The sequence below is a fragment of the Halichoeres trimaculatus genome, unplaced genomic scaffold (assembly GCF_033239565.1).
Source record: "Halichoeres trimaculatus isolate MK-OKI-2021-1 unplaced genomic scaffold, fHalTri1.1 fHalTri1_scaffold_11, whole genome shotgun sequence".
Taxonomy (NCBI): Eukaryota; Metazoa; Chordata; class Actinopteri; order Labriformes; family Labridae; genus Halichoeres; species Halichoeres trimaculatus.
Genome location: NW_027437189.1, coordinates 24,091,007 through 24,106,064, shown reverse-complemented (window position 1 = coordinate 24,106,064; position 15,058 = coordinate 24,091,007). Strand labels below are relative to the sequence as shown.

The following is a 15,058-nucleotide window of genomic DNA, read 5'->3' as shown; positions in this document are numbered from 1 at the left end:
CTAACATGTCCTTTGGCAAACCTTGTGGCACACATTACATTTTTGACAAGTTTGCATTATGTTAACTTTAATCTAACAATGACTCACTGATAGTTACACTTGAGTAGCACAAACAGTGTAACAGAAATATTACTCAGATTGCTAATGCACCTTGTAGCATTAGCATTATAACTTAAAAAATGCTTCATCCTCTGGTGCTACGACAATGTCCAGGATTAGTTGAGCTCCAGTCTCTGCTGCCTTTGCTCTCAGTCATTGTTACCACCATGACGTCACCCTGGATTATGCTGTCAAGCTTGTATTCCCAAATAAGGCTGATCAGCAGACAGATCACTTGCTCATGCACTCACAGGGTGACGCAGATAAAACAGAGGCCACTTGTTTTATTATTAATCATATTTTAGTGAAGTGTTGGTGTAAGAAATAGAGGTATGCCTGTTTACAGATGAGATTCATTCGAACATGCTCAAAAATAGTCTACAACATATCCGCTAGGAGCATGGCCCATGGCATCAAAGCCAGTAAACGTTTTGGTTGTAACTTCTTCATAGTTTTTAAATCTCTATTTTTTCACTGGGTCACCCTGTGTTTTGTTTATTGTTTCTCTCTCAGAATTTTTCTTTATTGAAGCATAATCCCACAGTTTTCAGAGTGAAACTCGTGCACAGAAAACCAGACAAACGTTGACTTGTTGAAATGTTTGGTCGTATGTGAAGCAGCATTAGACCACAGGAAGGCCCATGTGTCCTGTTTGGGGAGTTTGAGCAGACTGCTGGGTCTGACTCAGCCCCTTCTGCTGAATTTGGGGAATTCTGTCTTCTGGTAAATCCAATGAACTGATGTGACTCAGCTCACTGTGACCTAAGCTCCTGCAGCATCACAACACTTCCCAGAAAAAAAAAATGGTGATGATGATGATGGTGTTAGCATGTGTGTGTGAATGAATTATTGAAAGCAGCTGTGGACCCAGATTTAAGGCTTCATGTAGTCATCTTTAGCTCTTCTCTCACTCTGAAATCTCCTGCAGGGTAACACATGGAGAGCTGCTCACTTGTCCCAATGACAAATGGTAGTAGATCATCAGGTGGGGTTCAGAGCTGAGAGGGCAGAAAGAAAAGCTGAGCAAGCAGTCTGTAGTTTCTACTTTAAGGGGGGGGGAGTACCCACATGAAGACTGATTTTAAAGATATATATAAAAAAATGCCAAATCTGACTTGTTTTTTAAATTTCCTCATAATCATGAACACTCAACAGAGAAAAATGTGAACTCATAATTTTTGGGGAGATTCTTACTAAATAAGATATTGAGGATCAGGTGGTGGTTAAGTTTCATGTCCATGCAAACTGTTAAAAGTTCCCTTTTGGGTTTATTTACTTCATGAAATGATTCGCTGGTTTATAGTGTCATGTGGGCCAGGCAGGACCTAAACCTTTAAATGTGCTCTGGAGAGTCTAACAACCTTTTTTTTTAATGTGTTTACAGCCACATTACATTGAAGCTGAACACAGTTCTTAACACTTAGATGCCGGTCCATTGTCAGTAATCAGAAAAATAAAACCACTCAAGCTGCCTTGAAATTTAAAGAGTTAAGCTAACAATGCAAGCCATTACTCTCCATGTTGTTATGGATCAGTACGGTCTGGTACAGGCTGGACCGGTAAAGCCTGGTCCTGTTTGAGTTTCCACAGCCAACTGTGCCCTCTCTTGGCAGGTGGGATATTAGCAAGATGCTGATAGCTGCTTCAGCTATGTAGTAGTGTGATGGTATGGCAGCACGATGCAGCGTATCTCGCTAATAAATCCTTAAGAAAAAAGGCTGTTTCGTGACACCATTTCCCAAACAAAAATGAAATTATATTCACAAAGTCGCCTGGAGATTTGACATGGCTGCGTTTTGCTTCTTAGTACCACTGTTGTACGGGAAGTGACGACTCTTTCGACTTATCATCAGTCTGCAGTCTTTTTAGCTCCACCTTCTGGGTTCAGATCAGTCTGGCACCCCAACAGACGAGTACCAAATATTGGGACCGTACCGGACAGTAATTTGGAGACCTATCCCAGTTTTACTCAAAGTGAATGGAAAAATATTTAAAGGGAGTGTGTAAAGAAAAACTGAAAGGCGCTTTTAGGTATATAACAAGTTGTTTTTTCCCCCCTCAAAATGATTTTCCTTGTCATACAGCCACTGTTTCCCAAATGAGAAAACTGCTTTAGATGCCAGTGTCTGTCTCAAAGTGACAGTAATCCATGACAAAACCAAGTCCAGATTAATTGACGGTGTTGAATTAGGTTTTTTTTTTTCTTTTCCCAATTTTAGGTCGAAATGAGCTGATTGCTCGCTACATCAAGCTACGAACAGGGAAGACACGCACACGTAAACAGGTATGAAGAGGTGTATTTTAAAAGTCTGTCTAAAAATGCATCAGGTAAAATAATTTACTTTATACAGTTAAACAATATTTTTACACTACCAGTCACGAGTTTAAGAACATCCCTGTTTTTCCAAGTTTATATTAATTATCATGCAGTTAAATTTTTCATTGTGCTTTGAAATAAAAGTGTAGAACAAATGAAATAAATAGTTAAAAAATAAAACTTGGAATGAACTAATAAAGCAAAATGTGTCTTGTACTTTTGCCTCATCAAAGTAGCCACCTTTGAAAGACGTAACAGTTGAACACACTTTATTTCTACAATGGAAATCAAGTAGTCTGGAAAAAGTTTTTCCCAACTCTGTTGCTGAATATCCTCTAAATCATGATGCATCAGCTGATGTAGGTTTCTCCTCTTTCACTCTTCTGTCCAGTTTATCCCAAACCAGCTCAATCAGGTTTAAGTCTGGAGGCTGTGCTGGTCACTCCATGCTTTTAAGCCGACCATCATGTTCTGTTCTTTTTTTGTTTTGTTTTTTTCCCCCAGGGTAGTTCTGACATAACTTTGTTATGACTGAAGTTTTGGGTCATTATCTTTCTTCAGGATGAACCTCTGACAAACTAGCGCATGCAGAGGTAATGCCATGGTGCTGCAGAATACTGAGTTTTTGGTTCAGAGTGCCTCTCAATCTGTATCTAGACCCTGGATCAAGCAGAACAGCCCCAGACCATCACACTTCCTTTTTCACATTTACATTTAATGTCAGACACTGAGGAACCATCCTTTTGCAGACCCAATCCTGACCTCTTTTAAGCTGTGTTTGAAGCTGTTGTCCTGTGAGCACCCATCATGTAAGCTGCGGACTCTCAGAAACTTATTTTCTGATTGTGTTGCATAGGCCTGTCATGATAATCAATAAATCAATTAACCGAATGATAAATAATACGTCCTCGGTAAGTTTGCCAGCCTCGATAAACTGACACGTGCATGCATGTTTGTTTTCCTCTTCTCTTTCGACCAAAGAGGCTGAATGAGAAGATGGCTCACTACGTCTATCTTTCCTAACATCGGGGTGCATAGGTTCTATAGCAGATTTAGTGGATTTATAGCGGCGTGAGCATCTGTCAAAAGTGCGATCTTTGCCATCTTTTGCGACGGGGGCTGCTGACGCGTACACACGGAGAGAGCTGAAGCGAGCGTCCTGAGGGGTGAGGAGGAAACACACGCTAATATGAGTGATGGCACGAAAGATACGGTTCTTAAGCCGCCTGCCACAGTCCCAGTGTGGGAATATTTTGTTTTTTATCAGAATGAACAAAGTGTGAGCTCATGAACACCAACGAGCTGATATGTGGCATTTGTTTGAAAATAGTGGCGACGAAGAAGAAGGGGAGGTGCAGCGGAGCCTTGTTCTTTGACAGTCCGCTCTTACTGAGGCTTTTGGTCTGCAAAGTAAATAGAAATAAAAGCGCCAAATGGTGGGCGCTCAAAGACAGCTACATGGCCAAAGAAATGCAGCCCTTCAATACGGTTGAAAGCCAGAAATGTTAAAAATGTTTGACAGACAGTACGGATTGACTGGGAAAAAGTACATGTTACAAACAATTCAGGAACTGTATAAACTTCCTTGTATTTAGGCTATAGTTTTTATTGTTTTTTGGGTTTTTTTTTTGAGTTTTGTTTTTTCTTTAGAGACAGGGTCTATGTTTTATTGTTTTATTGTTTTTGATTAGTATTAATTATATTCATTGACATGTATTTTTTTCTTAAAGAGAGTCCATTTCATTTTCATTGGATTTTTTTTTTCTCTTTCTTGTTTGTTAGATTTGTTTTATTTCTTGTTTAATTTATTTTATTTAAAAGATCCTGACCTTTTAATTACAGTTAAATACTCTTAAGAAATTAAAATTTCTTGCTTTTGATATGGTGTACTCACTTTATTATCCCATTTATCATGAAATGATGAAATAATGAAAAAATGGAAGAAAAAAAATCAAAATAATATTGACAATAATATTGTTTATTGGCAATAATATTTTGGAAAATTATCGTCTAGCAAAATTTGTTAACATGGCAGGCCTAGTGTTCCAGCTTTGGGTCTGTCAGACCTCCTCTAGTCAGTTTTCCCATTTTCTGAGTGTGAAGGAAACTGTCCTCACTGACATCTTGAGTTTTCTCTGCAGTTAAGACCCACATCTTTAAGTGCCATTATAGTCTGTGTCTGTCATTATGAATCGCCCTTTCTTCACCATTTTCATAGCATTACTCTACTTTCTGCAGTACAATACTGTTCACCAATGCTAAGGAGAGTATTGTTGGGTCAACCCCCATGGCTACAGAACAGCTTTAAGTGTTAAAGGGCTTTTTTGCACAATTATAAAATTTACTTTTTTCCAGTTTTGGGTTTCCTTACCTTTTTGCTTAACCCCTGGTCATCACTTACTTTTGTAGCATATCAAGCTTTTCATTTGACTTAAACTCCTTGGATTTCAGTATAAGGGGAAAAAAACTGGAAAATGTGGATGTTCTAAAACTTTTAACTGGTTGTGTAATTTATAATTGTTTCATTTTAAGGTTATTTGTCATTTTAATTAGTTAAGGTATTTATGAATGGGCTGTGGCAGTATCAAATTACATGATCACATTGTGAATGTTTGTTTTTTCATGAGTGAACTCTGGCCCAATAGGTGTCTAGTCACATTCAGGTTCTGGCACGTAAGCGGGTACGAGAATACCAGACAAGCATCAAGGTGGGTCCCACTCAGTCCACTCTCTGTTCTCTCTGTAGTCACATCCCCTCTTCCTTTCCTTTCCTTTCCCTTCCTTTTTCTTTTTCCTCCTGTCCTCTTTCCTTCGTCCTCTCTTTCGTCAGGTCTCTAGTCATCTGCAAGTTTTGGCCAAGAGAAAGTCACGTGAGATTCAGTCTAAGCTCAAGGTACACATGCTTACTGACCTGCTTCACAGTGCTAGCTAAATAGAGCGCTAGCTGCTTCGCTCTGCATGTGGTCAGAATGTGCTGTTCAGTATATGTGATTGTGATTGTGGTGTATTACATGCTTCGGGAGAGAGGTTTTGCATGGCTCTGGCAGTATTATTGGTCTGTTTACCAAGTTCAAACACTTGGTGACGAGAGCTCAGAAAAGTTTCTTTTGAAAGGGACAAAATGCGTGAGAGCAGGATTCACTGGTAGACCACCTTCAGTATTGAGTGGTCAGGATTTGTGAAAGTCAGACACAGAAGGCATCAATTCTGAAGACACAGGTTTGGTTTATAAATACTACACTAAAAACTGCTATAATAAATAAAATAATGTGAGTTATCTTCGCTAAAGTGGTGGCCTAAAAATTGAGTAGAAATATCATATTTAGTGCTTGTCACGTGAAACTTAAATGTTTCACTTCTTGTTCTAGTGATTCATTGCAGTACAACACAATGATGAAAAGACATGAATGAACCATAAAATTAGGAGGTTCAGCATTGAAAACCAGTTCAGCCATAGGGACCATAAGCACAGACACTCTGAGGAACATGCTAAGTAAGAAATAAACATGAATAGGACACTGCTTTAAGGGGAAGTGGGGTTTATTAAGTTATTAAGTCCTGGGGCAGTCTTCAGCTGATGCAAGCAAAACAAGAAATACCAGGAGCTTTATAAAATACAGAGAGTGTTATCCTATAACACTTCAATTATTTTTGAAGACTTAAGTAACCACAGTTAAACTGTCCCTCTTGTCTGTGCAGCGATATCTCCTGATCATGCGGCACTTCTCAGAAGAGACCATAAATCAGTTTTTGGAACAGACTTATCTTTGTTTTTCTGAGCAGCAGCAGAATTTAAAAACCAAGTCTAAACAGACTTGTCTGAGCAGCTAAACAAATTTCAGTGATACAGTCAGTGTTTGAAGATTTACCTTTTTAATATCAAATGATGTGGAAAGAGACGGTTATAAAACATGTTGTGTAGATAAGACCTAGCTGATAGATACTGGTCTTAAAGCATGCTTTGAGTTCAGTAATCCCATAGGTCCTGTATGGCTTTGAGTTGAATATGAGTGTTGCAGAAAGTGAAACTGGTGGGACTGTGACTAACTTTTGTTTGCATGAGCTTTCATTGTTTCGTTTACAAGAGGTTCAAGAGGCTGGTGGCTTTGCATGAAATTCAGTCGTAAACTTTGTTCACCTAAGCATGTGTCTGACTGCAGTAGTTCACACGAATGAATGGATGCAAACACGCGACACAACAGGAATATCAGATGGCAAAATTAGGGTTTATCTTTGACATCATTTCTCTTCTTGATGCTTTAAGCCATTCCCCTCAGTTCTTTGTATCTTTTCTCTCTAAGCTGTTTTCATGTGGTTTTAACATACTATGTAATAAAGTTTGCTCAGCACAATTTCATATAAAAAATAGCTCTTTAAATCAGATGGTGCAACTTCTTCAGAGTTCCAGGCCAGCTCATGTCTTGGATGAACTTCAGTGCAGGTTTTTACACCGTAGCTCTTTGTGTAAGCTTGTTTATCAGGGAAAGTTCTAGGTGTGGTCCCAGCAAAGTGTTACCCAGGTGTTTTCCCGCATTACCTAACAGTAAATCAATGACCTGCTTTTGTTTTGAATGTGATGAAGGTAATTAATAATGTGTCTTCTCTGCCATAGGCCATGAACTTGGTAAGTTTTTGGTTATACAACTACAGTTTTCTGCTTCAGGCTTTGTGCTTTGTGGTTGGCTCACATTACTGCTAGTCCACGATGCAGATCTACTGCCAGACCCAAAAAGTCCTGCTGTTTTGTTAATAGTGGCTTTAGTTCAAAACTGGTGATGGCTCCTGGTAGCTCTCATAGCCTGCTAGCTTGGTGCGCCTCCTGCTTTGGCATCCCCTACATCTGCTTTGCTCTTTATCCTGTCTCCTCTTGTAGTTTCTGCATCATACTGTTTAATATGTTGGCTGGCTTGCTGTCTAAACTGGCCTTGATGGTTTCCTGACTCTTGGACGTTCAGCAGTTTTCTAAGAGGGGGATGTTGTCATTGTGTGTTTTGTTGGCCTGTCTCATTTAGGACCAGGTATCCAAAGACAAGGCTCTGCAGACAGTGGCCAACCTCTCATCTGCTCAGATCGTGTCTGCTAGTGTGATGAAACCCCAGACTTCGTTCCCTCCACCCGTCAGAGTGAGACACAGACATACACACACATCTGTTCTTTGCTCCCTCTGGGTAGAAGTCTGATTCAAACCATCTCTGTACCCCTTTCTGCCTTCTTTTGGCTTCCTCTAGTTTTGGCCCGGCCCTTTGTCAGGACAGCCTGGACATTCTCAGGAGTAAGTCTCACAGCTTTGTTAAAAGTTTGAGTCAACTATTAAATCCTATAACGATGCTGACTGTTGAATCTGTACTCTTTATTTACAGCATCAAGCCCTTTGCACAGCCACCTTTCACTACAATACCAGCCCCTGTTCCTGCACCCATCAGTACGTGAACACACACACACACACGCACACGCACACGCATGTTTGATGTCAGCATTGGCTGTTGAAGTGTTCATAGAGTTTTGATGTTTAATATGTTCTTCAGGTTATGAGCCCCTGCCTCCTCCACGTCCTGTAGCTATAGCAGCTCCTGTATGGCAAGACAGGACGATTGCTTCTGCAAAACTGCGGCTGCTGGAGTTCTGTGCTTTTATGGAAAGACAGAGAGACAGAGAGACGGTACAGAAATCCAGACATCTTCACTGTCTTACAAGAAAACTTGTTGTTTCCTTTAATTCTCATCATTTGTCTTTGCATCTGTTTAGTTTAAACACCTTTTTGTACACATCGGCCCATCAAACCCGGGCTACAACGACCCTGTGTTGGAGTCCATAGATGTGAGGCAGATTTACGACAAGTTCTCTGAGAAAAAAGGAGGCTTGAAGGAGCTCTATGAAAAAGGGCCACACAATTCTTTCTTCCTCGTCAAGTTCTGGGTAGGTACACAAAAAACAAAAACGGCTGTTTCCACTGATTATACTCTGTTCCTCTGAAGAACATCTGCCTCTTCCTGAAATTCACCTGCCTGTTTATTTTGTACCTGCTTTAGGCGGACCTGAGCAGTGACGTTGAGGAAGGTTCTGGCGTGTTTTACGGCGTGAGCAGCCAGTACAGTGGAACAGAAAACATCACCATCAGTGTCTCAACAAAGGTCTGCTCTTTTGGCAAACAGGTGGTGGAGAAAGTCGAGGTGAGAAGATGAACCGTTTCATCAGCGCTAACCTATAAGTGTTGTAACCTAGCATATCAGAAAACGACTAATTGTGTTGTGTGTATTTTCTTGTTTAGACTGAATATGCACACTTGGAAGGAGGAAAGTACGTGTTCCGCATCCATCGCTCCCCAATGTGTGAATACATGATCAACTTCATCCACAAACTCAAACACCTGCCTGAGAACTACATGATGAATAGTGTACTGGAGAATTTCACCATCCTACAGGTAGGACTGCACATGCATCTCAGTTCCCTCCCACATCTTCATCTCTGAACTAGTGGTGTTCAGTTTTAAAGCCTAATCTCGACAATGTGAACTCTTTTCTTGTCTCTTGCCAGGTGGTGTCCAACAGAGAAACTCAGGAGACTCTGCTGTGCATCGCCTTTGTGTTTGAAGTGTCCACAAGTGAACATGGAGCTCAGTACCATGTTTACCGACTAGTTAACGACTAGCAGCACTTGAGGTGCTTGCAGAGACTTTTCAAAAACTTTCAATACATACAACAAAACACTATTTTCCAGCTCAAACACAGCATCTTTACTCCTTTAAAAAACACCTGTGTTCTTACAGACCAACGGTCACACTGTTGTCACACCTCATGTTTATTGAACGTGTATTCATGTTTGTCCATTGCTTTTTTTTCTAAACATCCAATGACTCAAATCTGTTGTGACAGATTTTTTACCATTAAGCGGTATCATCGTTTCACATCCAGATTGCAGATTGAGAGATAGGAAATTCTACATATTTGAGAAACCTACATGCAGCTTGATAGAAAGTAAACCATAACGTTTAGGCAGGATCTCATATAAAAGTAAATTTAGGGAGAGACTTCAGAGATCACTGGCTCACTGGCAGATGGTTTAACTGTTTTTAGGCTTGGGCAAATGGTCTTAACCCTGTAGTGTTAGCCTGATATTTGGGACAGGAGACCTCTTCAGAGGATCTCAACTTATACATGAGTTTGCACTCTCAATGTGCCGTTCTGCAGCAGCAGCAGGTGAGTTGTGCCTGAGCTAAAAATCATGAATATTATACTGTTAATGTATCTTCCATTACATCCTGTGATGTATTTAAACTAGAAATTCTCATTTAAACAAGCATATGCATTGGGTCAAAGGTGTGACTGATGTGAGACAAGTTTAAGAATAGGTTGGCAAACATATCATTTTATCAGTGTTAATGTTACTCTGCCACAATGACTATAACGTTTGCAGTTTGTAGTTTCCGTGTTTGGTTTAAGTTGTATGAGCCAATAATGGTTTACCCATTGTCACTGCTTAGTGTGGAGTCACGATACCCAGCTGCGCTGATCTAAACTTTTTTTTATCATTACAACAAATCATGAGTGTGACTCTTTACAGAATGTAATGCACTACAGATTAGGACATAAAAGTTTGTATTTATGTTCATCACATGGTGTTAAGTATTAAAAAGAGCCATCATTTAGGTGCATTTGCTGTTCAAAGGAATTTGGCGTTGTGGAGTGAAGGGAGGGGCAGACCCTTTGATCGTATCTCAAAGAGGACTTTGATAATACAGCTCATTTGTCTTCAGAAACAGAACTGTTAAAAACCAGGTTCAGTTTACACTTGGGTGTCAGCAGCATTTTGAATGAAAAAAAATGATCTTTACTGTTCATCAACACACTACTGTAATCACTCAGACTGTGTGAGCTTGCTGCAGTATTTCTACCTCCCTGTGAGTTGGGATGAGAATGTGCTTTGGCCCATGAAGCCTGAAACTAAGGAGCACTGATTTATAGGATGTGTACACTACACTTGTAATGGTACTGTTTATATGCCAAAGCAAGGTAAATGGACGTGTTTTTGTAGAGATTGACGACTATCTTTTTGTATCTTCCAAGCACAGAAGTGTTACTCTTACACCTGAAATGATGGATGTTTCAGTTCTGTTGTTTTTAATGCAAAACGATGTATGGTACAGACCACACTACAGTCACCCACAGTGCACTGCGGGGACTTTTGCCTTATAACACTAGCAGATTATTCAGCTTACACGTTTTTTTTTCCTCTTTTTGTTCTATGTAATGTTTGTACACGTCAACCAGTATTTTTATAGTAAATTTTGTGCGCCCTCTCCTGGCAGGATTATCTCTAACCATGTAGATGGTGACAAATAGATGTGTTGCTGAAAACCAAGCACCAGGTGGTCAGGTTTGAACAGCAACACTCACTGTGTGGTCTGAAAAGAGGTTTGTTCTTTTGATTAATTTTTTTTTTTCCTTTGGTGTGTGTTTGTATTTTGGACGGCTGTGCCTCATCACTCCTTTTGGTCAAGATTGCTCAGTGAATGAAATCTGTGCCTTTATGCTGTACCAATAAAATCCCATGGTGTTTGCAGGACCTTGTTGCTTTGGGAGTTTTCCTGGCAATGAAAAGCAGCATAAGAAGGGAAATCCTTTCTTTTTCTTTTCTTTAAGCCTTAAAACTACTGAAAACTTAACTTGTGGTTGGAGTTCTAGATTGATGCTGACCAAAACTGTCGGACTTAAGTGTCAAGCTGTCAAGTACACAGTGATTGATCAGTTGTGTAACAAGACAGTGTTAATTCAACAACATATAAAACATTTTGTTGTAAGTTCAGTATAAATGCTTTATTTTCTTTTTTGAGAGGGCATTTTTTTTATATAGCTAAGGCAAATCTGAAACAGAGAGGCCATGCTCTTTAAGGATTTAAGGGTTGTTACTCCACCAGATTACCTGACCTATTGTGAATGCAGTGTGGATCAAGGGTATCCTCAGAAAACCCTTTTTTTTTTCTCAAATGGGGGTACGTTTACCCCAGGGGGTACGCACAATTCAAAGATGAATATTCAAATAATAGCAAACAAACAAAATTCCTTTATCACGATTTATTTAATAAATGTTTGAATCCAATTTAAGTTTAAGTTTATAAATTTAATATCATATTCAATAGACACCAAGAGTACAGTGCTATGTTCTTTTATTTTTTTCCATCCAAAACTGCTTTGTGTTTGTTAGGGGGTACTTGATAGAATAAAAAACATATCATAGGGTAAGTAGGAGAACCACTGGAATAAAGTATATCTCTTCATCTACTAGGTCTATTTGAACCATTCTGGTGTCATATTTAAGGAGACACTTGTTAAATTTCTCCAAAGGTGTAAGTATTGGCATATATGTCTTTGGCTCAGCATAAAGGTTTGGCATGAGTCACCTGCCAAGGTAAAAAAAAAAGTAAAAAGTTGAGGCTTGTTAGAATTGAAACATAACAACCCAAAATGGGATTTTAAGAATTGTAATCAAGTCTGAAATGTAATTACTAGTCGATGACAAAAGTGCTGAGCCCAAAATGTAATTATTTTTAAAAAAGGTAAAAAGTTGTTACATTTGGGGCAAAAAGTTGTACATTTTGGGTCAGTTGTGTCATTTCATGTGTTATTAAATGTTTTAATAACATTCCGGGCTCAGCACTTTTGTTACATTATTGTTTAGTTATTACATTTTGGGTTTATTATTTTTTTAAATTACACTTTCGGTCCGGTCGTTTAGGACTCAAAAACATAAAGCTGAAAGTTATCATAAATTCATTAAAAGCTCAAAAGCTTATCATCAAATGGAGCCAGCAGTTACAGGCACTGCCGTGTTGCGTTCAGGTAAATATATGCTGATACTTCTTCGATGTATTCATACTTGGGCTCAGGTCAGTCTAGTAAACTGTTTTCTGAAATACAGCTTGCAAGTCTTATTTGCGACACTAGATGGCGCTGTTGCTTTAATTTTGCATAAGTTTAAGCAGATAACTGAGTTTAAAGTCTGGCATTGTGTTTAAACTGCACTGACATGCTTCTGTGTGTGTGAAATAAAGCCTCTCTCCATACATTAGGCTTTCACACAATCCCTATGAGTAATTCCTCTGTCACTCAAACACATACCTACTGGCATTACATAACCACATACTCTGCTGTGCTTCAGAAAGCAGTGCTGTCAGTGTTGTAACTCTTCAGTGTGTAAAGAGAGAAAAACATACTTTGAAAAAATGAAATAGCTTTTCAAAATCCTCAAACCATTATGTTAGGAAAGTATATTCTCTGTTTGGTTTTCAGGAAAAGTCACTGATGGTGAATGAATGCTGGTATATGGTGTGCAGTAGTTTACGTTCTGTAAACCCTATACATTACTATACTGCACCTGACGGGGCAAAGGTTAATATTTATCTACAACAAAGCCATGTCAATCTAAAACAGATCAAACATTTTGTCACGTTTGCTCCTTAGTCTTCTGCATCAGAGCCCACTTTCCATACTGTAGTGCTTAGACCTGAACAACTGTAAACGAACCCTTAAAGCTCAAACATATTCCGCCTCTTCAAACCCATGAGAAGTATTGTATGTGTGAGATCTGGCAACTTTCCAGGGCACACATAGTGAAGTGTAAGTGACAGGCACACTTTTTCAGGTGCGACTTCACACGTTTTTTTTTTTTTTTTTTTTGTCTGTATTCCGCCTAAAGCAGGTACAAAATATTTTAACCCCCACTCTAAAGTGGGGGTTAAAATATTCCCTCTGATTTTGTGCTTCTCATTATCAGAGTTTGACACAGGAAATACTTGTTAATGTTCGCTTTACCTCACAGCTGCAGAAAATGTTGCAAAGCTTTTAAGTCTCACTGACTTTGGCACAACCAAGACCTCAAATGTTATGTTATCAAGGTTTGGAGCATCATGCACTGTTGGTAGACATTAGTCAGAGTTTTATCTGTCTGCAAAGACTTAACTCACCGGTGCAATGCTGCCAAAACTGCAAGTGGTGAGCAGTGACACACACATACATAAAGCCCTCAGGCTGGGTGTGGTACTTATCTTGTACACTCGCCAGCTTCGCAGCAGTACACAAACACGACTAACATAGCTGACAGGTTGCTCATGGCTGTATCTCATTTTAATCCAGTACATTATTGGGTCATGGGCAACCACTGAGAATGTTTTTAGCTCATGTGGTTCACAGTAAAATGTGATTAATGCTGCTGAAAACTGTTTGGTATTTGTTTATTAACTATTCCGGCAATTTGCCATTTCTCAAATCCAACCAAACTGCTTCATCCTCTGTGAATGTGCTCACCTGCTTGGATCATTTTCCTCTTGTCAGTAACACATTTCCTTCATGACCCTCCCTCTTTCACAGGTAAAGCTCTGAAAGGGATGTAGCTGAACCTCTCTGTACACACTGACTAACCCTGCCATAAACACACACACTTCACAGGAACATTACACACATGATATTCATTTATTACTTTGGAAGTGTCAGGGTAAAGGGTGTGGTGGGAAAATGTCACCTGTGGAAACTTAGCCAAAAACAATCCGGTTATGCAGAAAGCACAAGCTCAGATGATCCCCTCCTTACTCTCCTCCTCCTCCTTGTCTTTTTCTTTACCTCATTTATTTCTGCCTCCCGTCTGATTGTGTTCCTCTTTCTGTGTTTCCTGCCCCTTCCAGCTGATTTATTAATGGTAATTTGTGATCTTTGTCAATTCTGGCCTCAACAATTTGCATGCATGTGCGTGAAATGTGCAGCCTAATTTATTGCATGTTACAGCACAGAGGATGTTGAAATTTTACCAAAACAAAACAATGTTAAAAATAAATGTACTGTTTTTTAAAACTGCCAATAGGCAGTAAATTTGAAAGGTGGAAGATTATAATGGTGTAAATAATCTAAATGCTGTTTCCTGTTTTTATTATATTTCACTGACACACTTGAGTTTTCACAACTTTGGTTCTTTTTATTTTTCCTCAAAAAGCCACTGAGCCACAAATAAAACTGTAAAGACACTTTGGAGTTTTATTCAGGACTTTATTATGAGGGCACGATGGGTTCAGTGTTATCAAACAAACAAACCTTTCAAGACAGCGTGTGTGGAATGGAATTGAGGTCAGTAATTATGAATCCAGGTCAGAAAAGGAGTTCACCATACATTGTAACATAAAAAAAATCATGGATCTAAAAGAGAGGGGAAACATTTCAAAACAACTTGCATGCCAAGAACTAAAGAAACACAGCATGGCAGAAAAACACTGAACATTTCTGACAGAGAGGTGGTTAAAAGGTGTTGTACATAAAATAATCTCCATGACATTTTACAGCAGCTTCAGTGATAAGAGTGCAGGTATCATTGGTCTATCTTCCTGTGCTAAAAAAGACATGAAGTGCTGAGAAAAATATTGAGCTCAAGCAGGATCTTTAACTTGGGTTTGAAGGTTGCTATGGTTGGAGCATGACTTAATCAAAGAGATATTTTTGCCATAGTAGTAAATGTGCAATAACTCATGTTATATTCACAAAATGTGTAGTGTTATTCCATGTTTTCCTCAGATTGTAAAATGACGTAGCAGGAAATGTGTGTAAGTGATAATGATTGATATCTGACTCAACTGATTGTGGTATTTATCAAACTGACTAACCA

General features: G+C 39.1%; 1 protein-coding gene across 1 annotated transcript in view; it reads left to right on the top strand.

Moving 5' to 3' along the window:
* The window catches only part of tead3a (TEA domain family member 3 a), a 28,116-nt gene extending 17,145 nt beyond the window's left edge, over positions 1-10,971 (top strand). Inside the window, exons 3-13 of the mRNA XM_074680665.1 lie at positions 2,319-2,383; positions 5,062-5,124; positions 7,029-7,040; positions 7,429-7,539; positions 7,645-7,688; positions 7,777-7,838; positions 7,942-8,075; positions 8,162-8,332; positions 8,446-8,586; positions 8,685-8,837; positions 8,951-10,971. Coding sequence (XP_074536766.1) covers positions 2,319-2,383; positions 5,062-5,124; positions 7,029-7,040; positions 7,429-7,539; positions 7,645-7,688; positions 7,777-7,838; positions 7,942-8,075; positions 8,162-8,332; positions 8,446-8,586; positions 8,685-8,837; positions 8,951-9,064 — 1,070 coding nt within the window. The 3' untranslated portion in view covers positions 9,065-10,971. The remainder of the gene's footprint in view (positions 1-2,318; positions 2,384-5,061; positions 5,125-7,028; positions 7,041-7,428; positions 7,540-7,644; positions 7,689-7,776; positions 7,839-7,941; positions 8,076-8,161; positions 8,333-8,445; positions 8,587-8,684; positions 8,838-8,950) is intronic.
* The last annotated feature ends 4,087 nt before the right edge of the window (positions 10,972-15,058 follow it).